Source organism: Acanthochromis polyacanthus, chromosome 23 (genome assembly GCF_021347895.1).
Source record: "Acanthochromis polyacanthus isolate Apoly-LR-REF ecotype Palm Island chromosome 23, KAUST_Apoly_ChrSc, whole genome shotgun sequence".
NCBI classification, from domain to species: domain Eukaryota; kingdom Metazoa; phylum Chordata; class Actinopteri; family Pomacentridae; genus Acanthochromis; species Acanthochromis polyacanthus.
This window is the reverse complement of record NC_067135.1, coordinates 21,710,963-21,732,829: the sequence shown is the minus strand read 5'-3', so window position 1 is coordinate 21,732,829 and position 21,867 is coordinate 21,710,963. Positions and strand designations below refer to the sequence as shown.

The 21,867-nt window shown below is 40.1% G+C and overlaps 1 protein-coding gene across 1 annotated transcript; it reads left to right on the top strand.

Moving 5' to 3' along the window:
• The first annotated feature begins 11,895 nt into the window (after positions 1-11,895).
• ankrd46b (ankyrin repeat domain 46b) lies at positions 11,896-21,273 on the top strand. The gene is made up of 4 exons (XM_022223348.2): positions 11,896-12,035; positions 14,070-14,412; positions 14,707-14,865; positions 18,307-21,273. The coding sequence occupies exons 2-4, from the start codon at positions 14,102-14,104 to the stop codon at positions 18,521-18,523; spliced, it is 687 nt and encodes a 228-aa protein (XP_022079040.1). The 5' UTR covers positions 11,896-12,035; positions 14,070-14,101; the 3' UTR covers positions 18,524-21,273.
• The last annotated feature ends 594 nt before the right edge of the window (positions 21,274-21,867 follow it).

Below are 21,867 nucleotides of genomic sequence, written 5' to 3'. Positions count from 1 at the left end.
GCAGAGGTCAGAAGGATGGCTCCCGTGTGGACTGGAGACGGAGGGCCGGAGTGCGGTCTCGCTGAGGCAGAACCCAGGGAACCATGGTGCCTCTTGGAAGGCAGTTTTATTGCCAAACGGGTTCCCCAGAAGGGAGAGGATGCGTCATAACCTGCCATGGGAACTGTAGGATCAGGAGATGAGGTGAGGGGCAGAGCAGAAGGAATCCGGTTGCGGGGTTGGCAGAGACTGTGAGGGGAGAGCGTTGGTCCAAACCCTGGTAGTGGGCTCTCCGGGTCCGTTAGTGGCCAGAGTGTTCTGTCACGATCTGAGCTGGTGGACCCGAGCAGAGAGCCACACTACCAAGGCTGGTTGAGGAGAAAGTGTTTTATTGTGCAGGGGTGAGTAATGGTGGCTAGGTGGGGGAAAACCAGGGTGCAGGAGTGGGGGTCCAGGCAGGAGTGGGGGGTCCAGACAGGAGTGGGGGGTCCAGGCAGGAGTGGGGGGTCCAGGCAGGAGTGGGGGGTCCAGGCAGGAGTGGGGGGTCCAGGCAGGAGTGGGGGGTCCAGGATGGGGAAACCGGTGAAGGCTGGTCTGGGGGAGAGCCGGAGCGGAAGGAGGATGGCGGGGGATCCCGGACAGCTGACTGAGTGGAGGCAGGAGAAAACAAATGTGAGAAAAACAGGGTAGAAACTCAAACAGATAATGCAAAAGGCTGGAGAGCAAACCGAACTGCGTGGTTCTTGGTTAACACTCTGGCAGGGAGTGGAAGGCTGAGCCGGTACTTATTGCAGAGGTGAGTCGTTAGTGAATGATCGTCAGCTGTCCGGGAGCCATGGAGATAGTTGATTGCCTGAGTGGAGTCAGCTTGAGAAGCGAGACTCCACTCAGGCACCGAGCTGCAGGGGAAAGACAGGGCAGAGGAGCGGATGGGAGACAACCAGACAAACAGGGCAGAGGAGCGGATGGGAGACAACCAGATGGAGACAGGGCAGAGGAGCGGATGGGAGACAACCAGACAGACAGACAGACAGGACAGAGGAGCGGAACAGTGACAAATGCCTTCCACCAAGCGGTCAAGGTGGAGGAAATCATTGGGTTTTTAAAACAGTTATGTTGTTTGATGGATCTTGTAATAAAGAGTGTGTCTGAAAGTTTGATGCTATTGCAATCCTTCTGTCCTAATTCTAACCAACAGTTGGCATCTACGGTAGGTTGTTTCCATAGAATAAGATATTGTAGCTGGTTAGCTAAATAATAATGCATAAAATTTGGTGCTTCTAGACCTCCTTCGGCTTTACTTTTCTGAAGAGTAGATAGACTGATTTTTGCTTTTTCATTATTCCATTAAAATTTTGTGATAGCCGAGTCCAGCGACTGGAACCAGTTGGACGTTGGTTTGAATGGAATCATTGCAAAGAAGTAATTTATTTTTGGTAGGATTTTCATTTTGATAGTAGCTATTCGTCCCATAAGAGATATAGGGAGATTGTTCCAGCGCTGTAGGTCATTGATGATGTTATCCAGTAATGGGGAAAAATTTAAGTGAGCTAATTCAGATAATTTAGGTGAAATTTTTATGCCTAAGTATTTTAAGTTGCCTGTAGGGAAAGAGTAGTGAGGGTCCTGGTCTGCAGGATTCCATGAATTTTCTGTGATCGGAAGTAATGTTGATTTTGTCCAATTTATGGAATAATCTGATAACTCTGAAAATTTAGTTATTAAATTAAATACTTCCCTTAATGAAATAGCTGGTTCTTCTAAATAAAGTAATATATCATCTGCGTATAAATTAATTTTGTGTTCTGTTGCCCCAGAGCAGATTCCTTGGATCCTGACATCCTGGCCCACATCTGTTGCCAACGGCTCAATGAATATCGCAAATAACAAAGGAGAGAGTGGACAGCCCTGTCTGGTGCCTCTCTGTAAGGTGAAAGTCTTTGAGGCGATTCCATTAGTGGTGACAGTAGCTTTAGGAGAATCATATAGTGCTGATACCCAGTGAATAAATGACTCTCCAAAGCCAAGCTTATTTAAAACAGCAAAGAGGAAGGACCAGTTAACTTTGTCAAAGGCTTTTTCTGCATCCAACAATATAATAACTGCCTTTTTGTCCTGCCGCTGTGACATGTTAATCAAATTTAAGAGCCTTCTTACGTTGTTGGTAGAGTGTTGACCTTTAATAAAGCCGGTTTGATCATTATGTATAATTGTCGAAATTACTGTCTCTAGTCTAGATGCCAAGGCCTTTGCAATAATTTTAATGTCGGTGTTAATTAGTGATATCGGGCGATAACTTGACGGAAGGGTCGGGTCTTTATCTGGTTTTAATAAAAGTTTAATTGCTGCTGTGTTCATGTGAGGCCATATGTGACCACTGGTTTTAATTTCTGTTACTAATCTAAAAAACAGTGGAGCCAGCGTTGACCAGAAATGTTTCAGAAATTCGGCCGGAAAACCGTCTGGACCTGGTGCCTTACCATTAGGCATACTGTCTAGAGCACTGGACAGCTCATTTATGGACAGTGGAGCATCTGGGATATTTTTATGTTCAGTAGATAACTGAGGCATATTTAAACTACTGAGAAATGCCTCGATATGCTCAGGGTTGGGTTTGTTATTTTCTGAATACAGATTCGAATAATAATTGTAGAAAATATGATTAATTTCTTCTGGCGATTGCGTATACTCACCAGTTGTCCCTTTTATCGCTGTTATGAGAGATTTTTCCCGATTGCGTTGGAGTTGGTTTGCAAGAAATTTACCTGATTTGTTATTATGCTCAAAGTTGTTGTATCACAATTGTTGTATTATGAACTCTGTCCTTTTGGATAACATATCATCTAGCTGTATTTTTGTATTTTGTAATTCAGTCCATATTTGATTATTTGGGTTTGTTGTATATTCATCAGTTAGTTGTTTAATTTTATCTTCCAGATCTTTTTCTAATTTTTGATCTTGTTTCTTTTTATACGATGAATATGATATAATTTTACCTCTAAGTACTGCTTTCCCTGCTTCCCAGAGTAAAGATGGAGATGAGTTTGGGGAGTCATTCATTTCCAGATAGTCTGCCCACTCTCTCCTTATGATCTTATCGAACTCTTCATCTTTTAACAGTGAGATGTTAAAACGCCATGTCGGAGGTGGTTTAAAGGTGAGGTCAGTTTGTAAGGAGAGGGAGACTGGTGCATGGTCACTGATAATAATGGGGTGTATTCTTGTAGAAGTTTTCTCAGCAATAGAATTATTTGTAAGAAAAAAATCAATTCTTGAAAATGATCGATGCACCGAGGAATGGAAGGTGAATTCCTTCTTTGTTGGATTTTTTAGTCTCCAGCTGTCGCCAAGGCCAAAATCATCCATATATTCCTCTATTACTTTAGCAGATTGAGATTGCCTTGTACGTGTTGTGTTATTGGAGCGATCTACTAATGGATTTAGGACTGTGTTGAAGTCTCCTCCAATGATAACAGTTGAATTTGCTGTTAAGTCAGATAGTTGAGAGAAAAAATGAATGAAAAAAGGCCGGATCATCATTATCAGGGGCGTACAAATTCCCAATCGTATATTCTTTATTGAATATAGTTGCCTGGATAATAATGTATCTGCCTTCTGAGTCAACTATTATGTAATTTAAAGTGAAGAGTAGCCTCTTATGAATAAGTATAGAGACTCCTCTTTGTCTACTGTTATAAGAGGCAGAATAAACCTGATTGAAATTCATGCCAGTAAGTAATTTTTCTTCAGATTTTTGTAGATGGGTTTCTTGTAGGAGACAAATGTTTGCTTTTAATTTTGAAAAATGGTCTAAGATTTTTATTCTTTTTGCCTGTGAGCGAGTGCCACACACATTCCAGGAGACCAGAGTTAGTTTATGCATATAGACTGTTTAAATTCAGCCTTGGATGTATAGCTATGTGAGCAGCTTACTAATATTGGCATGTTATGAAATAAACTCAGTCTACTGATAACGTTGGATGAGTGTATAGCAGGGTTTAAATCTATGATGGGTGTGGATAACAAGACTGTAAAACATGTCAAACGTGAGCACAAAAAAACAAAGAACACTGGTGCCTCGACATATATAACACACATAAGATTTACATAGGGAGTTTGTGTGGGGGGAGAGGGGAGGTGTGAGTTTAGGTGGTTAGGGGAAGCAGAGGGAGGGGAGGTAGACAAAAAGGTAAACAGAAGGGGGTCAAACATAAAACAGTGAGCCATTATTCTAAGTAGCCATAGTGAGATTAAATACATATACATATATACATACCTACATATATATATATATATATATATACACACACACAATATATACATTATTTTTTAAGTAAATAGACAAAGCTCTTTCATTTCACCATACTGATCAGAACAGCCAGGGAGTGGTATTGGGGTCCCGGTACAGTTGGCCGTCGATATAAAGTTTATCTACAACCAAAGTAGACCGTTTACCCTTCTGCCTGCTCTGCTTTAGTATGGGAAACAATACCTTCCGCCGCTCGTTGATCTCTCTCGGGAATTGATCGTTCATTCCGAAAGAGGTCCCTTTAAGCTCCCGTCCTTTACTTTTAACTAATTCTTTCTGTTTAAAATGTTCGAATTTAGCGATAATAGGACGGGATTTATTGCCTCTACGGGCTCCAAATCTGTGAACGCGGTGAAAGGAAATACACACGTGGACAAAATTGTTGGTACCCCTCAGTTAAAGAAGGAAAAACCCACAATTCTCACTGAAATCACTTGAAACTCACAAAAGTAACAATAAATAAAAATTTATTGAAAATTAAATAATCAAAAACAGCCATTACTTTTGAATTGTTGATTAACATAATTATTTAGAAAAACAAACTAATGAAACAGGCCTGGACAAAAATGATGGTACCTCTATAAAAGATTGAAAACTATTTGACCAGAGTGACATGATTAACTCAGGTGTGTCATTTAATTGACATCACAGGTGTTTCCAAACTCATAATCAGTCAGTCTGCCTATTTAAAGGGAGACAAGTAGTCACCCTGCTGTTTGGTGAAAAGGTGTGTACCACACTGAACATGGACAACAGAAAGCGAAGGAGAGAATTGTCCCAGGACATCCGAAAAAAAATTATAGACAAACATCTTAAAGGTAAAGGCTATAAGACCATCTCTAAACAGCTTGAAGTTCCTGTGACAACAGTGGCTCATATTATTCAGAAGTTCAAGACCCACGGGACAGTAGCCAACCTCCCTGGACGTGGCCGCAAGAGGAAAATTGATGACAAATTGAAGAGACGGATCGTTGGAATTGTATCCAAAGAGCCCAGAGCAACCTCCAAAGAAATTAAAGGTGAACTCCAAGGCCAAGGTACATCAGTGTCAGATCGCACCATTCGTCGTTGTTTGAGCCAAAGTGGACTTCATGGGAGACGACCAAGGAGGACACCACTGTTGAAAAAAACTCATAAAAAAGCGAGACTGGAATTTGCAAAAATGCATGTTGACAAGCCACAAAGCTTCTGGGAGAATGTCCTTTGGACAGATGAGACCAAACTGGAGCTTTTTGGTAAGGCACATCAACTCTATGTTCATAGACTCAAAAACCAAGCATACGAAGAAAAGAACACTGTCCCTACGGTGAAACATGGAGGAGGCTCAGTAATGTTTTGGGGCTGCTTTGCTGCATCTGGCACAGGGTGTCTTGAAAGTGTGCAAGGTACGATGAAATCTGAAGACTATCAAGGCATTCTGGAGAGAAATGTGCTGCCTGGTGTCAGAAAGCTTGGTCTCAGTCGCAGGTCATGGGTCTTCCAACAGGACAACGATCCAAAACACACAGCCAAAAACACCCAAGAATGGCTGAGAGAAAAGCGTTGGACTATTCTAAAGTGGCCTTCTATGAGCCCAGATCTGAATCCCATTGAACATATGTGGAAGGAGCTGAAACATGCCATTTGGAGAAGACACCCATCAAACCTGAGACAACTGGAGCTGTTTGCTCATGAGGAGTGGGCCAAAATACCTGTTGACAGCTGCAGAACGCTCATTGACAAATACAGAAATCGTTTAATTGCAGTGATTGCCTCAAAAGGTTGTGCAACAAAATATTAAGTTATGGGTACCATCATTTTTGTCCAGCCCTATTTCATTAGTTTGTTTTTTTAAATAATTATGTTAATGAACAATTCAAAAGTGATGGCTGATTTTGATTATTTAATTTTCAATAAATTTTTATTTATTGTTACTTTTGTGAGTTTCAAGTGATTTCAGTGAGAATTGTGGGTTTTTCCTTCTTTAACTGAGGGGTACCAACAATTTTGTCCACGTGTGTATTATTCACCGTTTCCTGGGGAATTTTTAAAGCCGTTGTCATAAATTTCTTAATTTCTGTCTCTGGATTATCTGTGGTGCTTTCAGAGATTCCTGAAAATATTAAATTGTCCCGCATACTACGGGATTGGACATCCAGTACAGTTTCTTTAAGCGCTTTATTCTCCCTTTTAATCGTTTCCAGCTCGGTTGTAACTGCGGAAAAGTTAGAACGTAGTTCCGCGTTGTCCAGTTGAAGCTCACTTACCTGTTGATAGGCGTTCTCCAAACTTACCTTCAGGTCTCGAATTTCGTCGCGGAGGACGCTGAGAACATCTAATTTTTTATTTATGGACTCCAGGACATCAACCGTCCGTTGTAGCTAGGTCGTCAGTATCAGTTGAGGAATCGTTTTTCCTCTTTTTAGACGGATTGTCGCGGTTCGGGTCTTCCATGACGCAGTTGTAAAAATATCCGTCGATAAATCGCTCGAGGTCCTCCACGGTGGGTGGTGCTCCAAATCCGCAGTTCGAGTAAGGAAATATCAATAATTAAATGCAAGTAATGCGGTGATTAAATTTAATTTTGTTTCGAGAAAGAGCTAAGACTAGTGATTTCTATTTCAGCAGCAGGGCGCCGCCATGTTGTATTCCGAAATCTCACTGGCAGTCTCGCGAGAGTCACAGCATAGCCTCCTCTCCGCTCCTGAGAGTCACCTTGGCCATTTTTTCCTATCCTATTATCTGGCATTTCAAATCCAACAAATGAATGAATGAATAAATGAATTCTGTCAGTTGTGTTCAAATGTTAAGGTGTCAGGGGGTGCACAATTAAATCAAACGTCAGCAGAGAAGAAGATTTGTTTCTTTTGATTTATCTTTTTACACCACTCTTTTTGTGATGTTCTGTCAGTGTGAAAAAGGCGTGGGATAAATAATGGACGCATGTGGAACTTACATCGATATGTTGTTTCCTCCTCCATTTCGACGTTGCACTTCCTCAAAAAATTGTCCAGAGTGAGCATCGATGCAGACTCGCTATTTAAGGGCTGAACAGTCCACTCCCCCTCCGCACTACGCAGTTTGAGACGGCCCTTAATATGGAGGACCCTCCGCGGGAACGCGCAAACGGAGGGGTAGTGTGTAGGGATAGTGTGTAGGGGGCGGTTTGGGATTCAGTCTTCAAGTGAGTGGCACGTATCAAGCGAACCTACTTCAGGGCTTAAAGTTTTCCGGCACCGTGCCGGATTTCCGGCGCATGGAAGTGTACCGTTTAAAAAAATTTAATCGATCTCCGTCCTGAAGGCTCCAAGCATGTGCGTCATTGTGCATTCAGTTGCTCCGCTTTAATCAATCAAACTCCAAATCCTACATTAAAAAAATATACACCTTCTGTCCCGGCATGCGACTTTCTGATAGAACTTTTATCAAATTACAGTTTTCTAACTGCCAGTGCGCATCGACTGCTGGGCGCACGATATGCTGCGCCCTCTTGGTTCAGCATCGTCAGTGCTGCTGAGCCACTGATAAGAAATAACAGTATCCCACAAACAAAATCCGAATTTGCAATATTTGTTGGTGTTTTTTGTAATTATATTTAAAGGGAATTACTGGAAACACATTGATATATGTTGCATATTAAAATTCGCATTCACAAATTCGATATAGATGAGGTCTGAACTCAGCGGCAGCTCGATTCCAAATGAGCTCCTGGTCCATTTCTCCCCGTATTTATAGCCAAATTCTGGTCCCGCTCCGACACCTCTATACCAACGCCAAACCAAAGTTCATCGCCGCCATGGATCGCTGCTTCAACGCCCGACACCGTTCCAGCAACCCCGTGTCCGCTCGTAAAACGCTTACAACCGCTCCACCGAAGTTTGTGCAACGTTTAATCGCCGCCCGGGCAACGCTGGCGAAGCAGCGGTGGTTCAAGATTTCTGCGTTGGCCTAGCGGACCCAAGCGTCCACGAACTTGCGTCTAGCGGTGCCAAACTTTGACTGGGCGTTGGTGGAGCGGGGGTGAACTTTGCTGGGGCGGAAAATTGCCCCTTCCTCACCGCTCGCAATATTTTGTGCAGCTCAAAACTTTCGGAGCGGTAGGAGGGCCCCTCCAGAAACATCAGCGGTGGCCGAGCGTATACGGCGTTGCTTTAACGGGGGCCAACTTCTGTTAAACGGTGGTGAACGGTTACGAGCGGTGATGAATTTTTTTTCACCGTTCAAGGAACGCTCCAGCAAAGTTCGGGCGGTGTGACCGGGCCTTAAGTGCGTGCCGTGGAGAAGTGCAGGAATACACGCCTCAGTGGCGATGCGCGTGCACGCCCCACAGTCCCCATGGTTTCGCCACAAAATAAAAACAAACGGGCTTCAGTATTGAATTAAAAAAGGTAACAAAAACAGAAGTTGTTGATTTTGTTTATTTCTTAATCTTTAAACATTTTCTATGTGTTTTACAACGGCAAAAGGAAAAAAGGAAACAGCTATTTAGTTTGCTGGATTTTATTTTGAAAGGAAAAAAAATCAAAGATCAAGCCATACGGATTTGTCCATTATTCTACTCAGAACATCTGTTTAGTTAAATATGCACAAACTGAATGTAGCTTAGGTGATATGAACCTTTTTTATTTGAGGACAAATAGGATGTTTGTAATAATGAGTTAAATAGCTCTCAGCAGATTTTGTGACCTTATGCATCCGAATGATGTCTAGCCACAAACAAAAAATCTCTATTAGTAAGAACAGATAGATAGTAAAATAAGAATGTTCTTAGCCTGCTTTTCACCGTTTTTTCTTCCCAAAATATAGATAAAAATAGAAACATTTAAATTGAAAGCCAACTGAACAAATTATACAGTGAATACATTTTTCCCTTACCAAAAACAAACAAAATGTGTGTCAGTTCAAGTTGAAAATCAAATGATTTAAACTAATCACACAGATTATTGAGGTGTATCAAATGAGCAGTTACTAACATGCGTATGTGTGGTTATGTGCTACAGAGGGCTTCATAATCAGATCTTTGTGAGAAATGGGCTGACTCCAGAGGAAAAGGCCAGAGTAGAAGTTCTTCAGCATGAGCAGTCCATTGCTGCCAGGACCCAGATAAACCAGATCAGGAAGGCCCGAATTTCTTTGCTAGTTACAGAGTTTGAGAGAGTCAGCATCATGATCAACTTATTCAGAGGTATCTTATATTGTGAGGCAATAACTAAAATTGCATCTAAGAGTTAATACTAGTACTTTTATTACCTGCTTAAATACAAAGTTGGTATAGCAAGTGACATATGACAGTTTATTCTCTTGTAGTGTTCCAGAGAATATCAAACAAGTTCATTCTGTTGTCTGTGTTTTTCAGTTTATTTCGACAAACAACATTTTGAACAACATGTTAAAAGAAAATGTTCAGAAAATTCACAAACAAAGCAAAAAGAAAAAAGAAATGAATTTTTCCAACAGTATTCTCCAAGCACTTAATATTCTCTTGAGACATAATGTAAGTAAAAATTGTGCCTTATGAAGGAAAGCAGCATAGTTTTGTAGCAGTTTTGTTGTGGTTGGTGTTGTTTTGAGTTCTTGTTAAATCTACTGAAGAGATAAAAAATATTAAAAGTTATTAATAATAGATGTACTTGATTTTCATGATTTTTTCCCCTTTACACTAAAATAAATCTTTGCAATTATAGTGATGTGGTATTGAAACATCAACAAAAAAATCACACTTGGGGCACTTTCTAAAATGCCGTTTTGGCCAAGTAAGGTTTTACATTTGAGCAACAATAAAATAGTGGGATCATAATGGGCATTATTTCCACCAGATGACCTTATATTTGCTCTGAATTAATAGAATCTCATATATATTGTGTTTTAGTGAGTTTTAAAACACATTTAAATACGTTTATTGACACTATAAATTGGATCTTAGAAGTTCAGGCTCAGGATTTCTTCTCACTTTAAGCCCTGCTACTTTCATGGACGATATAATTCTCAGGTAAGTTTTAAGGTGGTTTCCAAATGAATCATTGTTTTAAACTACTGGCAACATGACTGCACATTTCAAGGAGAGGATATTTTGTCGCCAGTGGTTAAACTGAGTGTCGGGCCGAGTCTGACTAACATTTTGAAAGGCTAACGTTATTCTAACGTAAGTCTGAAGCTAGCTAGATTGGGATAATGTGGGAACCTCTAGGCTGGTAGTTGATTTTAAAGTAAGTAAAAACACAAGAATGGGGACAGGTAGTTTAAGATTCAACCTAAAACAATATTGAGGTCTAGCCAGGCTATCTTATTTTGTATAGGGACAGACAACAATGAAAAGGAAGGGAGGTATTGCTGACTTTTTGTAAAGAAGCACAAATCAGGCCTAGACCAGGCCCAGACATTCTGGAGAAACGCTTATCTTTTGAAGATGAGACGATCATGGACCTCAGCATCCTTGATCAGAGTAAGTGGCCATCAAAGCCCAGCATCCGCCATGGTGAAGAACAAGTTAAGCGACTATGCAAGCGATTTAACTTGTGCACAGACCAAGCACTGAATGGGATGCGGGACTTACTGGAAGAGCCCAGTAGTGAGCCCAAGGACCTAAAACCACTTATGAACTGTATGAAAACATTCCCTGTCAGTACAGCAGAGTGTGAGAGGAACTTTAGCCTTATGAACAACATAAGCTCAGACAAGAGGGCTGTCCTTCTGATTTCAAACATATCAAACTTAATGACAGTTAATATCAATGGCCCACCAACTTCCAAGTTTGATCCTAGAAAATATACAAGGACCTGGTTGAAGAGCCATCGTGCTGCCTCTTCTGTGCGTTCTCGACAGTGCAGTGTGAAAACTCCTGCTGAAAGCAAATCTGTCTGGAATATACTATAGTATGAGCAAAGGTCAGAAACCTTGGGCTGGGTTGAGAGAGTATATCTCTGTTGATGTGTTGTAAATGCATATATTTTTGTTCATTGTTAACCAAATATTGTTTTGTTGTAACATATTACTTTGTTGAATGATTTAAATGAACATTGTGAAAACAAAGCATTAATTTAAAAAAAAATGATGATATTCAATATTTGTATAGATATTTCTGTATATCTGACAAATTATGCTAAAATAGTGTTCAGCTATTGAAAACCAAATGATTTATTTCAGTTTTGAAAGTGCACTTTTGAGTTTATCTGATTGGTTTTGATGTGTGGAAGAGAATGCGTTGTAGGTTTTATTCATGATGAAATATGATAAAGGATGCACTGTCAACTTCATATTTGAAGTATTTATTTAAATAAATGTTCAAAAGTAACTGAAACACCATGCTTGCCTCATGATAAATACATGTTACATTAATCCAGTTTGCTTGTGTGACCAGTAATAACTACAAACTGCTCCTAATCAAGTCATGATAATTTTATAATAGTGGGCAAGTAGAAATGACTGAATAAATTGAATAGAGTAGTCTTCTATGTCACTGTTTCTAAAACAGGGCGTTTTTTGGACTATTTTTTTTTAAAAGTGAAAATTAAGAGTATATCCACTTCTCCAGGGACCACTACACCACAGGATGGATGGATATTTTAATTTATTGAATGAATGAGGAGAAAAAAGGACGTGATGCTTCCAAACTGTAGCTGGCGACAGAATCCGTCATGTTGGTTTTCCTGCTGCTGCTACCACCAACGAAGAAGAAGTTTGCCTCACAACAACAACAACACTGCTAGTAGCGTTAGCTCAGAGGAAAGCGAGGTGTATTTTTTTCTGCTGGGTTGGAACATAATAACAGGTGAGTAAACATAACTGATAATCAACAAAGAAGCTAAATGAATACCAGGTTTATGCGTCTGTCATTACAGTTGTTGAATCACGTACTAATTAGTTGCACCTTTGTGCAGGACGTTAGCTTGAAAACTAGCATTAGCTCCGCTAGCTGCTTAGCTGCAGTCGTTTCCAGCAGCTGGATTAACCATTATTTTGTAAAAGCGTTGCATATGTTGATATATTGTGAAATATATGCTCATATCATGTTGCTGGCATTTGCATTAGTGCAAATTAACAGGCTAGTTAAACAGTTAAGAGGTAGCTATAGTGAGCTAGCTGTTAACGTTAGCCTCCATTCTCCAACAAAAATAGCTGCTTTACGTTGCAATAATAATAATTCAAGTAAATACTTAATTTTTATTTGCATATTTAGTTTTTTTAGGATGATACCTGCAGAATGTCTATTTTTACGTGATATAAGCTTGCCATGTCCAGGTGAAAAAATTACTGGTAACTGATGGATAAAAAACAAAATCGATAATGTGAATTTACCCAGGCAGAAAGTGGAAAAAATTATAAACCCACGGTATGTTATTGTAGTTGAAACCTTAAATTTCAGTAGCAAAAAGCACAGATAAGTCTAAATTGTAAAGGCTTAATAGAAAAACCATCCCAAGTCTGTTACAGATGGACCCTGAAGTAATAAATAAGAGTATTCAACTGACTTGGTATGTGCAAAGGTGTTTGGTCATAGTAACTGTTATTTAAATACCCAAAGAGGGGAAAAAAATATCTCCAGACATTGGCCCTTTTTATTTGACGGGTATCTCATGAGAATGAGACCCATGTCTCAAGGAGATTACCTGTATAAATAAAGATTAAATAATAATAATAAAACAAGTTAAATTCAATCTTCTGATTATTTTGTCATCAATTGATTATACAGTTGAATCTTAAATTGCAAGAAAAAAAAAGTGCAAAAACTACACATCACAGTTTCCAAAAGCAACCAACAGTCCAAAACTAAAAAATATTCTGTTTTCTGTAACAAAGAAGACACATAAATCCTCATAATGTAAAGTGTGATCATTAAAATAAGAAATCTGTTAGTTGCAAATAGTTTTAGCTATTTTTTTTTTTTTTTTTACAACTGACCCAAGAAAGGAAGGAGAAGATAAATTTCTGCATTTATATGTGCACCCAGCTTACATACTGCGTATAAATGCACACCAGACTAACTGGTACCTGGTACATGCAGATGGTGCATGATGCATACAAGATTGTCAGTGGATAAAATGGAGAGGCAGCATTAAAAGTATTAATTATAGAACAGTTAGCCAGCTAGATGATATTATGTGTCAGGTCTGTGATGTGAGCAGGATGTGCGTTGTCTAGTTTTGAGACAATCTTTAGAAAATTTCTTGTAGGTTAACCTCTGAATGCATAATATGTAAAACTTAGCAGGATTCACAGTGCAGCACCTCTGTTGTTGTAGATGCCTGCAGTGCACTGTAATGCTAGCAGCATTAGCCTGAATAAATATTTAAAGCTACTAAACGGAGCCTACTAAATTATTTAAATTTACTTATTTAGTCCTGAAATGATAACAGACTTGGACCAGTGAGTACATTCATATGATTTTTGAAACTAGAACAACGTCAACTGATGATTCCAGCACAAAAGTTTACACTCAGTTTTTTGTTCATCCGTTTGAACAAAATGCACACAAGGTCAATTTATTTGGAGCTAAATTAGAATAAATGTTCAATAAATGTCAAATACTTAAATGAATCCAAAAAATGTGTTGATTTTAACACCAAATAATAATAGTTTAAGTTTTTTTCACTGGACTTTTTGACTAATTATGTACGCTCCACATAACTCAAATAAAATAACTGATTTCATAATGTAACTGTTAAGCTGTTAAACATTACAGACAAGCCACTCCAATGTGTCCCCTCCTTACTTCAGTACAAATCAGCTCAGCAGGTTTCACAATTATCACTAAAACTGAGATAATTTCACATGTTGCATTTTTCCTCTTTGATCATCACCGCAGGTACGCTGGAATTTTCTGATACTCACTCGGACATGTCCTATGTCTTCATCAACGACTCGTCGCAGACCAGCGTGCCTCTGCTGCAGTCATGCATTGATGGAGACCTGCCTTTTGGCAAGAGGCTCTTGGAGACGGGATGTGACCCCAACATCCGTGACAACCGGGGCCGAACCGGCCTCCACCTAGCTGCCGCCCGAGGCAACGTGGACATATGTCGTCTCCTGCACAAGTTCGGGGCTGATCTGTTGGCGACGGATTATCAAGGAAATACAGCATTGCACCTGTGCGGTCATGTGGATACTATACAGTTTCTGGTGTCCAACGGGCTGAAAATTGATATCTGGTGAGAAATACATTCAGTTATAATGGTGCCCTTTGAAATCTGATGCAGTTTTCTCCTCTCAGTTTGTGTTTGATGAGCTCACTTTCTGTCATGTTTTCAGATTTTTCCTCAGTCAGTTTGTATACTTGAAATACAAATTACTGTGCAGAAATAAGTATTTATTACAAACTGTGTCTAATTAATTATTAAATAACAGCTTTTGACTTGTGGAAAATAATGCATCAGAGCTAAACTAAGTTTCAGTTAAGGAAGTATTTGCAAGAGTATTGATGATGCTAAAATCCTGTGTTGTAGTAACCACAATGGATCGACTCCTCTGGTACTCGCTAAGAGACGTGGGGTCAACAAGGATGCCATCCGTCTTCTGGAGGGACTGGAGGAGCAGGAGGTGAAAGGTTTCAACAGAGGGCCCCACTCCAAACTGGAAACTATGCAGATGGCTGATAGTGAGAGGTAAGCAAGAATACACAGGGATGATAGACTATATGGGTGGCTGGAACACAAAAAGTTGAGTAAAATTCAGTGTTTACGACTTTAATTTTAGATGGACAAAGGCCTAGACGATCAAACACTATGTACTTGTAACAGACACTTCATCAACAGCAAAAAGAGACTTGTACAGTGGAATATCTGTATATAATGCAGAAAAGGGAAACTATCAAACCACCATGAAGTCAAATAACATGATGTTTGGTTACATGAACAAGCCCATCCCATGTGTTTGGTCCATTAAACTGCTTCCATCTGGTCCACACTCTAAAGCTTAGTTACAACCTCTACAAGGAGTCTTTTGTTCCTTTGGTGATGAAACTGTTAAACTCTAATGTGACTGATTTGATTTTGGTAAAGTTAAAAGTGTCTGCTGGGCCTATACTAGTGACTATGTATAGTCAAAACAAATTGTCATCATCAGGACAAATAAAGTAGGTTTGATACAACTGCTGCAGGAATATTTTGCTCTTTGTCTTGTTTGAGATAGTTCTCATTGACTCTACCTGTATGTTTGGGCTTGTCTTGCTAGTAGAATAAACTTGTTGCTAATCAGATATCACCCTGATGGTTCTGGACAAGAGTCTAAATATGAGTCTAAGTATTTTTCTGAACAGTCTTGAAGTACACTACCAGGCAAAAGTTCGGACTTGCCCCTAATTTTCCCGTATTTTTGTCAAAACAGCCCAATTAAGAGCTAACTTTAGCAATTTGTTATTTCTAATTATTGCAAGAACATTCATGAGTATGCTGTGAACAAAATTTAATCAAGTATGGCACTCAAATAGGGATATTTCTAAGCATTTATTAATGAAAGCATTACTAGAAGGTTTAGGTAGCAACATTACCCTATCTTTTGTTTGGTAAACACTTAAAATATCTTTACAAAGGGTTGCATGTCCCTTGTAATAACTATGCCGTCCCAATAGAATGTTTTTCACACCTTGATTCACAGTTCTTTACTCTGTTCACAAATATTTTGTGTTACCTTTATGAGTTGATGTAAAAGACTGACAATTTCTGGAAAGAAGAATGTCTTCAGCTAATTTGAAAATTATCTAAACCTGAAGTATCACAAAAATGGCCAGAAAACCTCAGTTAAGCAAAGAAAAAAGGATTGAAATTCAGGTGTTGAAAAAAGAAGGCTATTCTACAAGACAAATTGCTCAGAAAGTTAAAGTCTCACAAAGTGGAGTTGCAAAAACATTAAAGAGATGTGAAGAAACAGGTTCACATGAAGACAGATTTCGTTCTGGTAGAAGCAGAGTCACGTCTAAAGCTGAAGATAAGTTCATCAGGGTCACCAGTCTTCGAAATAAACAAAAGACAGCCCCAGAAATAAGAGCTCAGCTAAACTCAACCAGGAGCAATAATGTGTCAGTGGTTACTGTGCGGCGTAGACTGCGGAAATCTGGTCTGAAAGGTAGGGTAGCTGCCCAGAAACCACTGCTAAGAAAGCAGAACATAATGAAGAGACTTCAGTGGGCTAAAGAACATATAAACTGGACTGCAGAAGAATGGAAAACAGTTCTGTTTACAGATGAGTCAAAGTTGGAAATGTTTGGATCAAAACAGCACAAGTACGTTCGACGTAGGGTTGGAGAATGCTTGACTCCTCCGTGTGTTGTTCCCACAGTAAAGCATGGTGGAGGTAGTGTGATGGTCTGGGGCTGTTTTGCAGGGGGACAGACTGGTGATCTGCACAAAGTCTCAGGAAATCTAAATCAGCATGGATACCACAGTATCTTACAGAGGCATGCCATTCCCTCTGAGCTGCGTTTAGTGGGACAGCCATTGACACTACAACTAGGGCTGGGCGATAAATCGAATTAATTCGATTAATTCGCCTTTTTAAAACCCGACGATTTGAAAATTTGCCAAATTGTAAAATCGAGGCGAGCTTCAATATATATAACAATACAGATTCTTCTTCTGCCTTTCACGACTTGTGCACTGGCGTTTGCTTCCGCCTCTTATCTCCTTCCGCCAAAACACTCACAACCCCATCACGGCGGACACAACAGCAGACGAAGAGTTGGTTGTGAGAAAAGGGCCTCATGTTACATCGATTATATGGAAGTGGTTCGGCTTTGACAAGACTGATAAAGAGCAAACTACAGTCATGTGCGAGGTTTGCAAAAGTACTGTGAAAACGAAGAGTAGCAGCACATCTAACCTCTTTCAGTACCTCCGGCAGAGGCATCCTACAGAATGGGAAGAGTGCTCGCAGCTACAGGAGTGCGGCATGGCTAGCACCAGCCATAGCACACAGACCGCAAAGAAACGACAAAAATCGATTAAAATCGTAATCGTCCAAGATGACTAAAAAAATCGAGATTTTATTTTTTTGGCCATATCGCTCAGCCCTAACTACAACAAAACAACGATCCAAAGCACACGTCCAAACTGTGTCAAAGGTATTTGGCCAAGAAAGAAGAGGAGGGGAAGCTAAGGATTATGACTTGGCCAGCTCAATCCCCTGACCTTGGGACCTTGTTCATCCTATGCACGTTCCCATCGAACGTGCATGGGATGAACTGGACAGAAACGTCAAGAACAAGCAACCCACAAGTGCTGCAAACCTTTATGAGATGTTGGCAGAAGCATGGGAGGAAATTTCAAGTGATCTCCCATCTCATCTCATGTCACTGATTGCAAGAATGCCTCAGATTTGTCAAGCAGTTATCAAAGCTAAAGGAGGCTATTTTGATGAGTCACAGATTTAGACAGTTTATTAACAGTATTATATGCTAAATGCTTCAATTTTGTTTTCAGTGTTCTTATCTAATAGTTCTACTGTGATTAGAAATGAAACATGGCTAAATTGCGCTCATAATTTAGGTAATATGAACCAATCACAAAAAATAGGGGTGAGTCCAAACTTTTACCTGGTAATGTACATGTCCACAGAGTCTGTCAATTTCTCACCTCCCGTTCATTGTTAATGTGAAATGCACCACGCAGCATGCTGGTAACGTTGCAGTGCGTCGCCCCTGAGCACATTTGCATAAAGTAGTTTCATTTCTCTTTTATGAAAATAAGGTGCTGGGAGCAGAGGTCTGATGCATCACAAAACTTTTGTTAAACATCTAAACTAGCTGTCGTTGAAAAAAAACAAGGACAGATTCAGCATTGTATTTCTCGCCTCAAATGCTTTCAGAAATGCTTTTTGCTCATCTGTTTTCATAATAAAAGGGAAAATTTGTGACCAAGCCACCATGTTGGTCCGACACATCTACCAGACTGAAGGTCTGAAGAGCTGTCATGTGACCACCTACTGGCCCACTAGTGACCCATCAAGCAGGCGATATTCAGATGCAGTGCGTTTCCATGCAAGAAAAAAGGCCCCTGTGGACTCATGGCTTTAGTCCTGTATGTTGACAGTTTTCTCTTTGTCTATACCAGTGCGATGGAGAGCCACTCCTTACTCAACCCCAACCTGCAGAGCAGTGAGGGCGTCCTGTCCAGCTTCAGGACCACCTGGCAGGAGTTTGTGGAGGACCTGGGCTTCTGGAGGGTGCTGCTGCTGCTGGTGGTCATCGCCCTTCTCTCACTGGGCATCGCCTACTACGTCAGCGGGGTGCTGCCGTTCTCCACCAGTCAGCTGGAGCTGGTGCACTGAGGGAAGGTGGGGATGAGTCTGGTGATGAAAGAAACAAGGGGTATAGTGGTAGTTAAATAAACAAGGGAGGTTCTGCTTTCAGCTTCGCTCATACAGATAAAAACAATCCAGATTTTTGTTTATTTGCTGCCCAGATCTCGTTTTTTTAGTTGTTGTCTAAACCCAGAAACATTATATGATATTGTTAGTAAAAAAAAAAAGCAGTGATCAAAAAACAATAACAACTCACTTTCTCAAGTAAAAACATACTTACAAACCAGCTTACAAGTGTGACGTGTTGAGGTATTTAACAAGAAGGTCCAGCCACTCACACCAAGAACATGTATTGGTCTTGTTTCAGTAATTTGTGACATTTCCCCTTTAACATGAGCTGCTTTTGAAAATGTTGTGACTGACTGAGAAAATATGACATGCTTGTTTTATCTAATGCAATGAAACCTTACTATCCAGCTCCCTCTCTATTCATTCATACTGTATACTCTGTTACAAGCTGTATATTGCCAATGTTTTGTATCTTCTTTTTTCATCGTTTGTTGTATTATTTATCAATTGTCCTATATTTTAATTTCCCTGTATACTTAATGTTCGTTAAAATCCTACACCCATGCTGTCTTTACCCTGTTTGTTTTACAAAACAATGGAAGTTTTATGTCAAGGGCCCATATTTTGTTTCTTTTTAAGCAAATTATTGAAAGTCTCATGTGTCACCAGAATGTGACTTCAGCTCAAAACACATACGTGGTACATGACATGATGACTGACTGAAGCAGCTCTGGTTTTAGTCCGGTTCTAAACGAGCTGTTTCAATGTCTGTAGCTGCCGTCCCTCTTTCTTCAGGAAGAGAACTCTGTGGAAAACAGCTGACACCAATGTAAATGAGTGTGTCTTCTGAGAACGACAGTTGTATGGTTTCTCACTCATGTTCGGTGAGTTTGTCAGATAATGCCGCGGTCATAAAATCTGTATTTTATCAGCACAGAGCCAGTCATGTAATGGTAATTGGCTGCGTTTCAGTTGCTATTTCGTACTTGTTGTCTGACAACCGAAGAGGGAAATTATGTGGCTTTGTTGGGACTTTGGCTGTATTGAAATATAATGCAAGTGAACACAGAGATGTAAACAGCAGCTGGGTTTAGTAACAGTAACCCACATAGTCCAGTCTTAGCCACGTTAGCTGCACGTGAGGATTGTTGTGGTGACATTGCCGTCAAAAAAACAGTAATCCACCGGGTCTTCAGCTCCTCAGATGCTCGCAGTGCATTAAGACTCTTGTAATCACTCTTACAGCCAACAGCAGAACATTTGGTGAATTTTTCTCATGGTTAAGACTTTACAATTTTAGCAGAAACAGCCGTAGAAACTAAATATACTTGGTGGACTGAGAGGCAAGAAGCATTGAGGATTAAAGGAGAACTTCGTTTTTTTCAACCTGGGGTCTGTTTTCATATGTCAATTCATACATGTGAGTGATGGAGAAATGAATTTTCAGTGTAGCTCCAGTATTTAGCCAATCAGGCAACTTAGCAGCTCAGCTAGCAGCTCAGCTAGTGAAAAGTATGGGGCAAGAGGCCCCCCCACGTCAAAGTCGGCCCTAACGTGCTTTTTTCCTACACTGACCGGCTCGGATAGTCTCAACGAGTGTCCCACAACATACTAGAGATGAGAAGTGAACGAAAACCTCCACATTACCTAGCGATCGCTCTTTGTTGTGGTCTGTATCCAAAGCTCAGGACGCTAGAAAGCAAATCTCGTTCCGAAATCGCGCAATAGCTCGCGCCAAAACACTGGTTTTGGCGCGAGCTATTGCGCGATTTCGGAACGAGATTTGCTTTCTAGCGTCCTGAGCTTTGGATACAGACCACAACAAAGAGCGATCGCTAGGTAATGTGGAGGTTTTCGTTCACTTCTCATCTCTAGTATGTTGTGGGACACTCGTTGAGACTATCCGAGCCGGTCAGTGTGGGGGAAAAAAAGCACGTTAGGGTGGACTTTGACGCGGGGGGGCCACTTGCCCCATACTTTTCGCTAGCTGAGCTGCTAAGGCTGCCTGGCTAAATACTGGAGCTATGTCGAAAATTCATTTCTCCATCACTCACATGTATGAAATGACATATGAAAACAGACCCCAGGTTGAAAAAAACCGAAGTTCCCCTTTAAGGGGCTGGATTATGCAGTTTTTTTGTTTTCTTGGCAACTGTTTGTTACCCAATGTGTACATAATATCAGAATACAAGTCTTACTTTTGCGTAAAACTGGAAGGACATCTATAGCACATATGGCGCACATCTTCACAGCTTTTATTTTACAGCCCCAAGTTTATAAAGCATAGAAAACACTATATTCAATATCTGGGAGCTTCGGACAATATTGTAGTCTTGACTGGAAACTGTTTTGGGAACTTTGATTCACTGATGTTATGCAGTAATGCCAGATCATCTGCTTACAGAGTTGAAAAAGCACCTCTTCTGCGTGCCTTTTGGGAGAAAGCTTCACGTTTCGCAGTAGCTCACTCAGACATTCCCTCCTGCAGCTTGCAGCTTTGTTTCTTTAAAATCAGCCATGTTGTCGTAAACATGTAGGCATAAACACTAGGATTCTGGCAGCAGACTAACAGTTGTTACTTTTGTTGTACATTCATTTTATCTTCAGGTTCTCAGTTGAAGTTTTTCCACCGTTGATTTTTCCGTGTACATGACATGAAACATTTGAAGTAATTTAATGTAGAAAATGAATAAAATCATGTGTATGAATGATTGTAATATTCATTTTACTTTCTGGAATCAACTTTATCCGTGCAGCCCTTTACACACAGCACAGTTCCAGTGTGGGACCTTCGTCAAAATCCTTGGTCGTCTGTACAGCAAATTACGGGCGACCAACTCTTGCCAAATCCAAATTTTTGGTAGTCCGTACAAATTTCTGGTCATCCGTAATTCGCGGCGTTTTTTTTTTTTAGTTGAAGCAAAAAATAAAATTGATTAAAAAGTCACTTTTTTAAAAAATCTTTAATTATATCTTGTGTAACTTTAATACTACACTCCAGTAAGACTTAGATCATCATCCTGAGATCATTATGATCACTTTTAATATGGCAACTCTACAGAAATAACATTGAAAATTTAAATGTAGCATCAAGTCCTCCAGTAGCACTGAGATCATCATCCTGAGATAATTTTTAACATAACTATGTACATTATTACTAGTATCATCTATCTAACATTGAAATAAACCTATCTCTGATAAGCAAATATGAGATATTATAATATCATCATCATCACACCAAGTCTATATATCTTCATATCCAATACTGTCATTCAATGATCGAAGCGAGACCCCTAAGGAAA